Below are 14645 nucleotides of genomic sequence, written 5' to 3'. Positions count from 1 at the left end.
TTGAGCCTGGGAATTGCCTGCCTCTGTTTGTTCAGCAGACTTGGTCGAAGTCGCAGGTAATTTTCTTTTTCTTATAAGAGGTCTTTCCTCTTCTTCCTGCATTACGAGGGTAAAGAATTGTCAGAATATAGACTTGAAAGAAAGCTATAATATTGACATTAGAAATAAAACTTGCATCTTTCTCTTCGTCTAATTCGACGACCGCATGCTTCGAGCGTTTTGAAGTCGTGGTAGTATCAATGCTATCATCTTTCTTTTGACTCTGAAAAATAAAGAAATATGAGGCAAGACGTTAAGAGTAAAAGATAAGTTCAGAAGAGTTACCTTCTCTTCTTGTTTCCCTTCTTGGATCTTCACCCCAGTAGGTTTCTTGGGTCTCACATCAGCTCGAGACGTTTCAGCACTTTTCTTCATCATGATTGTTTTGCCTGAAAGTAAGAATATTAGAAAAGGCAAAAATATATATCAATTTAGAAAGTCAAAAGTAATTTAATACCTCGAGCTTGAAGGTTTGAGCGAATATTCTCGACCGTTGGTTGTGTAAAACCACTCTCAAGCCTGGAGATCATGATAGTAGTGTCTCCAATTGAACGGGTCGAATAATATTTCTCCCACCAGGTAACAAACCCCATGGTGCAGAAGTGGGAATGGTTGAACTCAAAAGGATGCAGGTTATAGTTTTCATCAAGAGAAATCTTCAAAAACTTCTTGAAAGTCTTTTCCGAAAGATTGGCCCCTCTTATGACGTCTCGAGGATCTTCGAACAAGCTTTTAGGACGGATTTGCGAGAGGCCAAATTGTCTTGAAACCAAATTAGGCTGGTATCCAACCAGGCCTAAATAGTTCGATTGAACACCTGTACGACAAGACAGGATCTGTGGATTCAAGTAAAATGACCATATTTCGTTCACTTCTTCTTCATTGTCCGGATCGACAGCAGGAAAATAGTCAGTGAACCAGGCCGGGCCAACCTCTCGACTAATGAATGGAGCATGTTGGGGAAGAAACTTGTCAAAGCTCAGAAAAATCCTCATGTACTTTAGGAACAGCTTTTGTGAGTTTTGATCTAAGGTCTTGGGTGTTAATCGAAGTGCTCTCTGGCCTTCGATCGAGCGATTTGTAACTTCTTCAGCATAATCTTGTGGGATTATTAATCCCATTTCTTGTTCGAAAGTGGCATTAAGCCACAATTGGAGAAGCCACATAGGCCCGGACACTAAGAAGGAAGACCCATCCTTCGATTTCTTCAGATCATCGCATGCCTCACCAAGCGATTCGTATAGCACTGCTAACAAGAGGCGTCCAAATCCAAAGTTCTGACCTTCATGAATTTGTAATGCCATTGGAATAAATCTTTTGGCTACTTGCAAGGATTTCGTGCAGAAGACATAGTGGGATAGCCACAGGGTTAAGAAGGCTACGTGCTCTTCATCAGAAACCTCCTCTTCGACGGGTCCTTTGTGTTCAGCTATATATTTGGAAAAGGTATTCTCCTTATATACTAGCTTGATATTGTCACTAGAATTAGTGGGGTCATAAGTTTCTCCGCTAGGCTTAAGGCCTGTGAGGGCGGCTACATCTAAGAGAGTGGGGGTCATCATACCACATTTAAATTGAAAGGTGTTGGTAGAAGACTCGAAAAAGTGCATAGCTGCTATCAGCATTTCTGGTCGATATTCAGGACCAGATCGAGAGAATTGTATCAAATCAAAGATGCCATGTGTCTTCCAGAAATCCTCATACGCTTGTTCGACTCGATCAAGCCAAGGTAGGTAATCCCTATGGGCTATTGACGGGGCGGATCGAAAGAGTTTGTGGGGTTTGCTTAAACAATTAAAGTTGTAAGGCTCACTATCAAAAATCCTAGGTTCGCAAGTTGGGTAGCAGGAAAATACCTTGTTCATTTTACTCGAAAGTGATGCTTGGTCTGGCAGGGGTCCACCGAAAGCGTAAACTGTTCTTTCCACTGCGAAAGGGATCATCACCTCCGATTCCCAGGTTTCTGTGTGTTCGGCGTCACCATGTGGTTCTGGAACCACCTTTTCTCCATCAGTCCTGACTGTAAAATGGTGCCATTTCCCAGCAAACGGAACTGCTTGTCCTTGCGACATTGTAAGAAATCTGAAAAGGGATGATTTTCTCGTGAAGGGTTTGGTAGCTGTTGGAATCAGTAAGTAAGAACTTGGATTCGCAAAGAACAGTGGCAAAGTTCAGGGATACGGTGAGGTTGATGAAGAAAGGAATAACAGTTATCTGAAAATAAGAAAGCTTCGTCGGAGATAATGGATACGAATTAGAAGAAGAAGGGTCTCGGAAGCAAAGAAGAAGAAAGGTTTTTAAGCAGAGAAGCTGAAGGGTTTTTGTCTGGAGTTTATGGCACTGTTTATGGAGTTTTCGTTTTTAAAAGGGGAAAAAAACAATATAATAATAATCAATGGTCAAAAATCAATCACATCAGATTTCCCTTTTGACTCCCCAGCGTGACACGTGTCCCACTCTGCCTAGAAAGGTGGAATTAATGATGGGTAGTGGGAGATCGAGGCGACGGTTACCAGTAAACGTGCCATCGTGTCGCCGTTCCAGGGAAACTGTTAGAAGAAGAGAAAAAATGTCAACTTCTCATCTTCCTTCGATCTCGAATCGAAGCAGACATTTTTTGGGGGCAATTTGTTAGCCCATATTTTTTGATGAGCTAAAAATATGCTCTAAATACGAATTTTGTTGGATACTGTTCGAATCGAAAAGAAAGAAGAGTCTATTGAAAGGGATTCACAGGTTCAAGGAAGTATTTACGAAATATAAGGCTAAGACAAGAAGGAGGGCTTCGAACCATTGGGCGATTCGAGCTGGTGTATGGTCGAGTCGAAGTCAAGGCAGCAAGATTTCTGGACTTAGCACAATTTCTGACAAAACTTCACAAAATCAGTTCGACTTCGAGCAATGTGGATAACCGTTCTAAGGAGCAGTTATGTGCATATAAGGTGTACGTAGCAGGACACTTGGCATTAGGATAGTGTTCGACCGTTAGGGCAGTTTATTTTCGAATGTCTATATATAGCAGTTTTTAGTCAGATTTCGGGGTCGCAAATCATTTATACAAATCCTTATACACTCAAAGTACCCAGCGCAGAGAGAAACGAGTACGCAAGGAGAATGTATGTTTGTGAACCATTTTAAATTTCTATAAACTTTACATTTCGAATGCAATGCAATTTACGTTTCACTTTATAATTCCTGCCTTTTAAATGGTTCATTCGATCGAATGAACTCGCTGATCCTTTAATTTCTGCATTTTACTTTTCTCTTGTCGAGTTACTTCCAGCATTTCGATCCTGTCAAACAATTTTACTTCCTGTAAGTCTCAAACCAGTAAATGTTTGTTGCAATGATGAACATTAACGGTTCTACATCTAAAGCAAACACACAAATGGCATGCTCCTGAGATTCACTAGTTGATCTCGCAAGCAATTAACTTAGACTAGCGGTTGTTTACCAAATTCCAGCGTAAACAATGGGACATGGCTTTAGTTCAAACTTCAAACTCTAGAGCACAACAGGTCCTTCACTTGGATTATTTGCCCATTAGTCATCAGGCATGGTCCACCATTGGATGCACGAGGAGGACTAGTACTTTTATCTTTCTGAATTTTTTGCTCCTGTCAAGTGTCAACTTTACTGCATGTGCATTAAATTAAAAGCTAAAACTATAGTTTTCCCTCCATAAATTCATATATTAAGATGTAAGTAAAGTTATGTCAATTTCGAACCTATACACTAGAAAACACAGTACCTATAAAAGTTGTGTAGTGATTATTTTAGGATAAATATGCCTCTTACATATCACCCTTCATTAACATCTCTTCTCATCGGTATCAATATAGATAGCAAAATCGAAGAGCAGGTACCGAAATAGTTTGGTAGGACCTACTGAAATCAGGTGGTGAAAAGTGTGTAAATGTAAGATAGTACTTGTACAGTTGTATGAGTTAACATGATTGCTTATTCTCTTTGGGAAAATAAAATAATTAGAGTGTTTCAAGTCCTGATCTATTTTAATTTGGATGAATAAGTGGATGTTTGAATGTGTTTGTAGAATTGATTTTGAATCAATGTGATTTTATAGAATTGATTTTAAGTAAATATGAGTTTGTAATAATTTGATTTTTGTTTATTGGATAGTAGATATTAGAAAATTGATTTTGCCACAAAATGTTGTTTGGAAACCTACAATCAAGATTGATTTTGAATGTATAATTACTAAAATGTGTTTTTTTCTTGTTATTTATCAAGAAAAGATCAACATTAAATAAGGATATACTTGAAACAAATATATGATTCAAGTTATGGATGATGAAAAAGTTATTTTCAAGTACTTCAATGAGATTTGAGTCTACAATTTAAAATCATGTTTTCAACTCACATTCAAACATCTTGATTAATGCAAAATTATGTTTGATCCATCCTAAACTCAAGTCATGTCTTTCAAACACCAATCCAAACTCTAATCCAAATATACTCTAACTTTGCAATCAACAACCTTTCCAACTAATCAGCTGGTATCAATATAAGCTTCGGGTCCATCCACCATCCTACATTCCATTGCATGTTGTTTATTTCAAGGATATTGAATGACTTATTGATAGTATGTTTGAATTACGAAAGTAAGTGAAAAGGAAAAAAATGAAAAAAAAGAAAATGAATAGAAAGTGAGATGATTTATTGAGTTGTTTGATAAGACAAAATACAAGAAAAGAAATTGTAAAAGGAAAGTAAAAAAAATACGTGTATAAAATAACACAAATACTCTAATTAAAGAATGAAATATAATATAAATAAAAATGCCTTTGTCAAGTATATAAAATGATATCATTCTTTTCCTTTTCTGACCATTTATGTAAATGGGCAGAACCTAAAAATGTGATTAAACTTAGATATTGGATACCTTCTTTCTTTTATCTCATTCCACCAAATGAAGGAATGATTTTTTTTTTTATATTTATATTTTTTTACTATTCATTTCCTCTTCAATTTGTATCCCATGTTTTTGCAATACAGATGAAGTGTAAGATTCGAAATATGAAAATTCACTAGACTGCAAAAACCTTTTTAACTGAGTAATGAGTAAAAATGTAAAATATTTTTATACTATCATTCAATTATATTTTTCACACGGAAACAATGATCCATTGGCATCAAATTCTGTCAGTGAAGTATTCTGTCCTAGTAGGAATTTCCTCTTCCCATGCAAGCAAGGCATTCAACTTCCTTTTTTATGTAATATAAGTAGTTGAGTAGAATAAAAAGTTTAATGTATTACTTAAATCATGAAATCTCTCACTTGTTTTTTTTATTTATTAAAAGTCAATATTAGTTGTTAATGAGAAGGATTTGAACCCACAATCTCTCTCTCCTCCTTCTCTCTTAACCATCATATCAACTTTATAACTCTAAAATTCTCTCACTTGATTAATGTTTTGCAACGGATTCTCTTTTGTACCTAAGTTACAACAATCGCTCTAATACTAAATGATAGTTGAGAGACAGTATAGTTATCAACGCAATTGGCTGCTCCAATTACCACAACACCTTTTTTGTTGGGTCTCTTGAGCTGGACCACTATATATATCTGCCTTTAGTAGCTTCCCCCCAATCAAATATTCTTCTGATTAAATCAAGTGCTCACTCTTCATGTGCTGCCCCGTATAAAAAAGTAGGAACTACAGAGAATACAATGATCATTAATATGAAAAATTGTATAAATTTGGAAAAAAAAGATTAACACATGGAAGATATTTCTATAATGTGAGATTATATCATAGAGTTTAATATTTATATATTTACATAAAATAATTTTATACACTCATTTATTCATAAATTATCATTTGAATTATTTTAAAATAATTTAACTTGAAATAATCAAATATTTTTTTGATTAAATCAAGTGATCACTCTCGATGTGCTGCCCCTTATAAAAAAGTAGAAACTTCAAAGAAATACAATGATCATTAATATGAAAAATTGTATAAATTTGAAAGAAAAAAAAGATTAACATATGGAAGGTATTTCTGTAATGTGAGATTATATCATAGAGTTTAATATTTATATATTTACACAAAATAATTTTATACGATCATTTAGTTATAAATTATCGTTTAAATTATTTTAAAAATAAACAAATTTATTATATATGATGAATTTTAATTATCAATATAAAACTTTTTATATTGCTGATATATAATCTTTTTTCTCTAATTCATATGTATGAACAAGGAAAGTTTAAACAAATAACGCTTGGTAGCATAACATGGAATTTGTGAAAGTTGCTTTGGGTTCAACTTTTTGACTCATTTACACATTTTTTGTGAAGAGACTCATCATTTATATTTAAGAGCAATTTTCTAAATAGCTAGAAAACAATCTTTCAATGTTTTTTTTTTTTACAACTACAACAACGAGATTTGATCACAGTAAAATTACCTAAATCTTCAACCACTTTAGATTAACTTATCCAAAAACATTTCTAGGAGAAAAAATAAGAAAAAAAATAATTTTCTCCACAAGTTAAAATTAATTTATTTATAAGCTAAAAATCATCTTTTAGAAAAATTGTATGAGAACTTCTATAAATTAACTTATGCATTAATTGATTTTTAGAAGCTTTTTCATACATAGAAACTTTTCCCCCATAAATTACTTGTTAAGAAATTTATCCAAACAAGCTATTAATTGGGTTGAAATTTAACTTTGTTATAGAAACTTAAGAGATAACATTTTCCATTATAACTAACCTTTCAAACTAGAACCACTTCATTAATTGAAGAGAATTCTGGAACCAACTACACAATCACACAAAGGTACATCTTCAAACTTATAAATTTTGGATCACAAAACCAACCAAGGTCCGAGGTAAGGATCCTCCAGGGGGTGCATTGTTTATCAAAAGACTGATATTCATTAACTTATATTAGATAATTATATTTTATATTATAATGCTTTTCTTGGACCTGCAGAGGATCCGAACCCATTTATATGTGTATCATATCATCAACTAGGTTTCTTTTGATGAAATTTTAGACTTGCATGATATTATGAATTTAATTGGAAAACAATTCATGATATTATGTCTCCATAACAGAACATTATTTTTTGATAAAAATATATTACGAAATTTTATTTTCTATTATTTTTAAAAGATTTCGAGTCTTATAAAAAGGACTGGAAGAACCATTATATCATATCCTACTACTCATAATTAAGAAAGAACCCAAATGCAATCAAATTGTAAATTCCTAAATCGCGCATTAATGATGTAGTAAAAGTTAATGAAGCAGTTAAAGCACCCAGGAAAAAATAATGTGAAACCGATATTTGACATAACTATGGCTATGAATGCAAGTGTTCAACAACTCAGAACAAATCTGGCATTCACGCGAAAAAAGGGAGGACTTAGCAGGAATACAGAATAGCATGGGGTCACGTACATTACATACTAGTATGAATAAAGATACCATGTTTATACGTTTAAGGTATCGATTAAAAAACTAAAAGAAAAATATAATTATTGTTAAAATCATATAATAATATGAAAAAGTAATAGATAATATAATTTTACCTATTTTAATATTTTTTTAATTTCTTAATTAATGTCATAAAAACACTGATTAACATTTATCATATTATTTTTAAATACTATTTTCAAAAACTATATTGTTTGTTCACATTTATGTTGTAAAAACAAAGTGCAAGCAGCAAATTTAACACCAACACTTAACATAAGTGAAAATTGCTAGTGCTTCTTAATAAAATGGTCTAGGATTCAAATCCTGACATGGTTTGTGTTTATGGTTTCTATTGAACACGAACATTAGTCTCTATATGGATACTCTGCTTCTTACTCATACTATCATTAGAAGACAAAAAAAAAAAACAAATTTAATTCATTGTAGTATTTTCTTTAGACTCATATACAAGCAAAGAAAATGATTTTATATATTAAACATAAATATAAATATATCTAACTAATTTTGTCATATTTAATGTTATCATCTTAAAACATTATTCATTTAATTCTAATTCTATTTTCATTGACTTTTTTGAATTCATGATAACAAATTCTAATAAAGAATATTTTAGAAATAATATTATTTTTTACTTGAAATTAGGAAAATTAAACGATATCAACTATTTTTTTAACTAATGTAAAATTAGTTAATTTTACTCATATATATATATATATATATATATATATATATATATATAAATTTAGAGGAGTATTGTTTTAGAAAAAACAACTTATTTTTCATTAACTTTCTAAAATATTTTGTGATAAAAAAGAAATTATTTTTCTAAATTAATCTGAACTACGTTATACCCGCACAACAATGAAAAGGGATTTTAAAGTTTAATAACGTTACTAACTAACTTACAAAGGAAAATACCTTTAATTTAAATAAATAAGCAAATAGCTGTACTACAGGCGTGACGCATCATCCGGCCCATTGTATGTGCACCGTGACCTTAATATCGTTAACCGCAAGTAACTCAAGTTTAAATTGCTAATTGCATTTCTTCCCCACTGGAAAAAAAATTGCTACTCCAGAATAATTATTATGGTAATGTTTTAATATAATATTAATTATTTTTTCACATAGTATTAATAGTGAACAATAAAATCAATAAATAAATTAATACTGATTTAAGATTAATTTTATAAAATTATTTTTTTATCAACTTATTATTTATTTTTGTTTAAATAAAACAACCTATTATTTTGGAAAGGAAGGAATACTCTTGCCACATATAATAAAAATAGTGTTAAACTGAGTCATTATTAAATTAGCAACATTTATATTTTATGCAGAAGGGGTTTTATAGTCAAAATGAGGAGAAGCATGGGAAACAGAAAGTGACTGTCCCAGAATGAAACTCTGACACAATTTCCATGCACACTTAACTTTGTGAACTCCGCAACCACAGATATCATGAGTAGGTGGCACCTTCTTTTTGCATGACAAGCAACCCAAAATCCTAACTCTTCAGGAAAAGAGAGAGAGAGAGAGAGAGAAACACCCCACTTCATTCTTCATTGTTCCTTTCCAAGGACTTAGAGAAACAAAGAAGCCATTCATATTTAATAGTGTTGTTGAGTATATATTCTTGGTCATCACCTTTCACCACTTTGGGAGAGGTAAATAGAGAGAGATGGCTTACAACAAGGGGGTGCATAGCAGCAGCAGTGGAGGGAGTCACAGAGGAAGGCCTTATGCGTTGGTATTGCTTATCACATTTGGGATTGCACTGCTTGGGGTTATGGTGCTTCACAAGCTCAGAGAGAGGCGCATCTACACCATTCTTGTCAAAGAGAAAGACCAACAGATTCTTGCTCTTCAGCTTCTCTTGCAGGTCTCTCTCTCTCTCTCTCTCTCTCTCTCTCCTTCCGTTTCTTTCTTTTACGTGTTACTCACTCATCACGACACGTAAGGGCAACATGCAATAAAAAATTAAAGCATCCTAGGAAGTAAGAACACACACTCATACCATTTTTCAAGACTCTTTTTATTAACACACTGTTAAGAGAATCATATAATTTGATGAGTTCTATTAAGTTTTAATGCATTCCTGGAAAAAATCGAAAATTAAAAGAAAATTAAGGTGGTATCGGGAGTTGAGGGACTGGTGAAGCAATGCTTTCTTTCTAATTTGCCAATTCTCACAATGCCGAGTCCCTTTATGAATTAATTTAGAACTTTACCTAAAGAGAAGAAAAAAAAAGTTAGCAGCAATTCTATAGGTGTTTTACGTATTATTCTAAACTTAGAATTGGAGTTTTAATTATCTTTGATAATGCGCATGCCATGTGCACTTAAGAAATTGCATATAAGTTTTGTCTTTTTCTAAACACCAAAAATAAATAGTTTGTTTTGTTTTGGGGTGCAATGCCAGAAGTTTGCATCTGGGATGAAATATGATAAAGATGTTTTGCATTTTCAATACTCTCTCAATTCAATTCTGCAAAATGTTAGATTGGTAGTAAAGTTGATTGATTAGAGCAGCAGTGACTGTGTTAACATAATCATGCAGAAGGAAAGAGATGGCAGCAAAGAGTTGAGAGGGAAGAACGAAGAGATGAAGGGGAAGCTATACTCCCTGAGAAGTCAAAAAATGGAGCTGGCTAGAACGGTTGTGGAGATGCAGTCCACCCTTGATTCACTAAAAGATGAGCAGAAACTGATGGAATCAGAATTTGAGGAGCAGCAGAATGAGCTGAGATTGATGCAAGAAAAGGGGAAAAGTGTTGGACAAGGAAGATCTGAAATAGAAGCATTAAGAGATAATCTTAAGCATAAGGAAGCAGAGATGGAGGACTTGAAGCGCCGTCTTGAAATCCCGGTTAATGATCATCCAACTATCTTTCCTGAAATTGTGACAGCAAATGGAACAATAGCAGCACAGGATGAAAATGGGAAGGATGAGATTTCAGGTGAATCTGCCAAACACGAAGGTGATACTGATAACAATGAAGGCACAATTAAAAGTGAATTAACCAAGTTCAAAGATGGAGAGGTTGCAACTGAGATAAAAGATGAAATTAGGACTGATGGGGAGCTAGGAAAGGCAAATGAAGACCCTCGAGATGATGGGGGTGGCGCGGCAAAAGATCTTGATGATGTTGAAGAAGCGGATGGGAGAGAAAAGAAAGCAATACAAGAGTATGCAGGACAAGTAGAGAATAATACAGATGGTGGAGATCAGGTGAAGCAATTGGCTGGGATGAAGAGGAAACATGGCCGTGCAAGTAGAACAAAAGGGAAGCGCTGGAGAACCACTGTCAAGAATAGTTTAATGGAGAACAATGGGGTTTTTGAAAACCACTCGGGAGATAGAAAGGTTTACAAAGATGAGTTGAAAGGTAGAAGATTTGGGAAAGTCTCTAATGAGGGAAATTTTGCAAGAAAGGATGTGGGATTGAACAATAACAGCCATAGAAAAGACAAGCCACTAGCCAAATTGTTGAAGCCTGAAAACCATGAAAGCAAAGAAGATGCCAATGACATGAAAGTGAATAATACAAAACACCAGGAGACAAATAGTGGAACTAACATATACTCACAGAATCAGATACTGGATGAAATGAGGCAGTTAGAAGAGAATGAACAGAGTCAAGTCCAACAAAACTGGAGCAAGAGGCATATCAGAAAAGCTGACAAGAATGCAGGGAAAACAAAATCCAAGGTGTTACTTGAAGGGCCTGAAGAATTAGAGGAGATTTTGGATGTAAAGAAGCAAGAGGAGGATCCCATTGACAGTGACCATGATGATGAGGATAATGACAACTATTTCTTCAAGGATTTGCACTCTGAATTTTTAGACGAAAAGGATGAATACAAGGAAGAGATAGACGAGTCAGAGTTTCAGACTGATTTGTAATTAAACTGTATTTACTATGTCTATCTATACTAGAATAGTGGATGTAGGCTTGAAATGCCTAGAAATATTTCAAATTACTGACATAAGAGGGTGTATCAGTTTAAGAGGATAATGTCAGTGAAAGGACTTCCCTTCTTTCTTTTTGTATTTAGTAATATATTGGATATTTTAGTTTGCAGACGCGTACATTTAGGCCAATTTCTTTAACTACACAAACTTAGCAACATTCATGATATATTGATGATATCGGGCAAATTAGCATAGTTAAAGTTTGTTAAAAAAAATAATTGTCTTTTCGCAATCAACAGTTGAACATTAGCACAGAATCACCCTCTGCAGAGCTTCATTCAACAGGTCAATGGGGTTCGAAACACAAAGCAGAACGCCATTATTTACTGAAATTGCATGGCCTACAAGATCTGAGCAACCAAATATCAATATACCATCCATCTTTGGGAAAAAGGACTATTTTGCTCGAAATACTATGATGACAAAATGAAATAGGTTCTGCTTTTCCAGTTGAAACCGATAAACACACTTTGCAATATAATTTAAAGCCAAAACAGTAGCCTTGAGCTCGTTTGGATAACCGTTTCTGGAAGGTGAACATTCATTGAAAGTGCCTTGGAAGAAGTAATTTTGGGATTGTTCGTTAAAAGTAATTTTGGGAGTGTTCAACAAGTGATCCATATATAGACTTGCACATCGAGATTACGAACTTTCAACGTCAAAGCAAACACACACTTGATGTTTAGGGCTTTAGTATTAGGATCATTCAAGTTTTCATAACTCGTAAGCAGGAACATAACATTGCTTCCTTCCGTAGTTAATGCCAATAAAAGTAACTGCTTGCAAATGTAGAGAATCCGGGAATTTGCGTAAAACGGGCAAATAAAACTTAAATGTAACACATTGTTCTGAAAAAAAAAACCTCCCAATATTCACTGTTTGCAAATATTAATGAATAACTAGCCAAAAGATTTGTTTGCCATCAAACAAGACCGAGTCTGAAAAACTTGGAAAAGTCTGGGCGCTCGCAGCATTATTACCAAGAACACTTTGTATTTTTAATATTCTCCAAACCTCAGTGTTATGCTTTTGCCAATTCCTGCAAAAGTTTAGAGCATTTAGTGAGCGAAGATAAAAACTTTTGACACCTCCCAAATAAGATACACTAATTTGTTAAACACAAAACTGGCTATCTAATCTAATTAGGATTAAAAAGTTCACTTAAAGTGTTTAAAACAAGTTTTATAACATAGACTATATTTTTTTTTTGGACAATATGATAAAATTCACCACCGGAACTATGTTTGAATAGTTTTCATTGCCCTAAATTAAATATTATGAGATACAAAAAGCACTTGAGAAATATAAATATATAATAACACTTCATCTTTTTTTCCCAGACTCACTGATCCTTTGCACCCTCTGAACTGATCTGATTAATTTCTTGCCTTACAATATTGCTTATCAATAGGCAAACAGCCTTCAATGACAACAAAGTAGAAGTACCAAACAAGCATTTCGATACATAATCATCTTATTTTTTAACTATCAAGTGAAAATTGCTACAGTTGCCTTGGCTTCAATAGGAACCCAAAACAAAACTGGAGTTTCATCATCAAAAGTATAATTTCTCTACTCCATCATCTACCTGGGTATGAAGAATTTCCCAAACAACAACATATATATTGTGCAGAACACAATTAACTAAAACATAACAAAAATTTTAGAATGGTAAATGGTGGGAAAGGATTCTACTGACTGATGGCAGAACAGTATTGCATAGCTCAGTTATAACAAACAAGGCTACACAGACTCATAGTGAACTTGGCTACAAGCACAAACACTTCAAAATAGTTGTGTCAGGTCATATGTGTGCAAGCAAGAGTCGCAAGAAACATACCAATGTTGGATATTTGAATACCCTTAGCTGCATTTTATAAATTTTTTTACTATTATTTTTTAAACTTTTACACCAATACAAATGAGAATATCATGTTTGTGCTGGATTATCCAATAGATATTCCTTAACTGTAACAATTCAGACAGAAATTGAAAGTACCTCTTCTTTCTTGCCCTTGCCTCCTGTGGCCAACTTGTATCCCCCATAGATGAGTAGTCCCCAACCAGTTAAAGAGACAATCACAAACTGCAGGCACAAATAAACCAGCCAAAAGAATATTAACATACATTTTCAATTTCCAAGGAAAAAAGTGACCCAATCATCTCATGGAAAAAATTAAAAAATCCAAATCAGCTCGGTAGAGACTCACGTGCTCCTCCTTCCATTTAGATGGGCTCATTGGATCTTTCCAGCAGGCAACTTTGGGAGGGCCATGGTGATCTGCAACAACAAAAGGATAAATTATTAAACACAAACATACAACACACAAAATCTGAAAATCAATCAATATCAACTTGGGTTCATGAAGCCACATTACACTACCAAAACCAAAAACTCCTTGTCTTGTTCCACCATCACCAAATAGATAAACAAGATTTAAAACCTAGATTAATTTCAATCAAGTTAAATTATTTATTTAATAATTTTTTGTATCATTTCTTATCCTGAATACCCATTTTGCATGTCACATTCAATAATTAATCAAACCTATAACTTTAAAATCTGATTTAACATATTTCAATCAAATAGCATTAACCTAACAGTGCTTTTCACGCCGCTAATCCGATTCCTAGGTTTTCGTTCGTTTAAATTAGCGGACGAAAAACTCGGCTGTTTCGATTTCGATTATTGCGGATGCATAAAATGGAATGAAAGTGATTGATCGGAATTTGAGGAAATTAAAAGAGGGAAAAAATGGATCGGAAAATTACCGGCGAGGCCACGGCGGTGGATGAGTTGAAGGGGAGTCTTGGAAGTGGAAAGACCAATGCGGGTTAAAGATGCGGCTCCACGTGCAAATGAGGCCATGGCTTCTGCGAAGGAAAGAGAGAAAGAGGGCACAGTGTTGTGGTGCTGCCGATGCTATTCGAGGACGGAAATGCCCAGAGGGAGCTTTTAAAACGACTGCGTATTCGTCTCATTTTCGTTTTGAATAAATAATCAATTTTATTCCGATGTAATATGGTAACAAATTGATGTCAAAACATAAATTTAATTTTTCAAAATACTTTTACAAATTTAACAAACTAGTTTGTTACATTTTTTATATTAATTAAATTTAAATTTTTTATTTTTCAAGAATTAATTT

The 14645-nt window shown here is 33.8% G+C and overlaps 2 protein-coding genes across 3 annotated transcripts; one reads left to right on the top strand and one right to left on the bottom strand.

The window, feature by feature from the left end:
- The first annotated feature begins 8877 nt into the window (after positions 1-8877).
- LOC114380443 (uncharacterized protein DDB_G0290685-like) lies at positions 8878-11613 on the top strand. Its single transcript, XM_028339510.1, has 2 exons — positions 8878-9402; positions 10081-11613. Exons 1-2 carry the CDS (start codon positions 9202-9204, stop codon positions 11425-11427), a joined length of 1548 nt encoding a protein of 515 aa, XP_028195311.1. The 5' UTR covers positions 8878-9201; the 3' UTR covers positions 11428-11613.
- Positions 11614-12156: 543 nt separating this feature from the next.
- LOC114380444 lies at positions 12157-14449 on the bottom strand. Of its 2 annotated transcripts, XM_028339512.1 has the most exons (4): positions 14269-14447; positions 13707-13777; positions 13496-13582; positions 12157-12535 (listed from the first exon to the last, which is right to left on the bottom strand). In XM_028339512.1, the coding sequence occupies exons 1-4, from the start codon at positions 14363-14365 to the stop codon at positions 12518-12520; spliced, it is 273 nt and encodes a 90-aa protein (XP_028195313.1). In that variant the 5' UTR covers positions 14366-14447; the 3' UTR covers positions 12157-12517. The 2 variants fall into 2 exon arrangements, with proteins under 2 accessions (XP_028195313.1, XP_028195312.1); XM_028339511.1 differs by lacking the exon at positions 12157-12535 and having other exon boundaries at positions 13347-13582; positions 14269-14449.
- Between the last annotated feature and the right edge of the window lie 196 nt (positions 14450-14645).

Source organism: Glycine soja, chromosome 12, assembly GCF_004193775.1.
Source record: "Glycine soja cultivar W05 chromosome 12, ASM419377v2, whole genome shotgun sequence".
Lineage (NCBI taxonomy): Eukaryota > Viridiplantae > Streptophyta > Magnoliopsida > Fabales > Fabaceae > Glycine > Glycine soja.
This window is presented reverse-complemented; position numbering and strand designations above follow the sequence as displayed.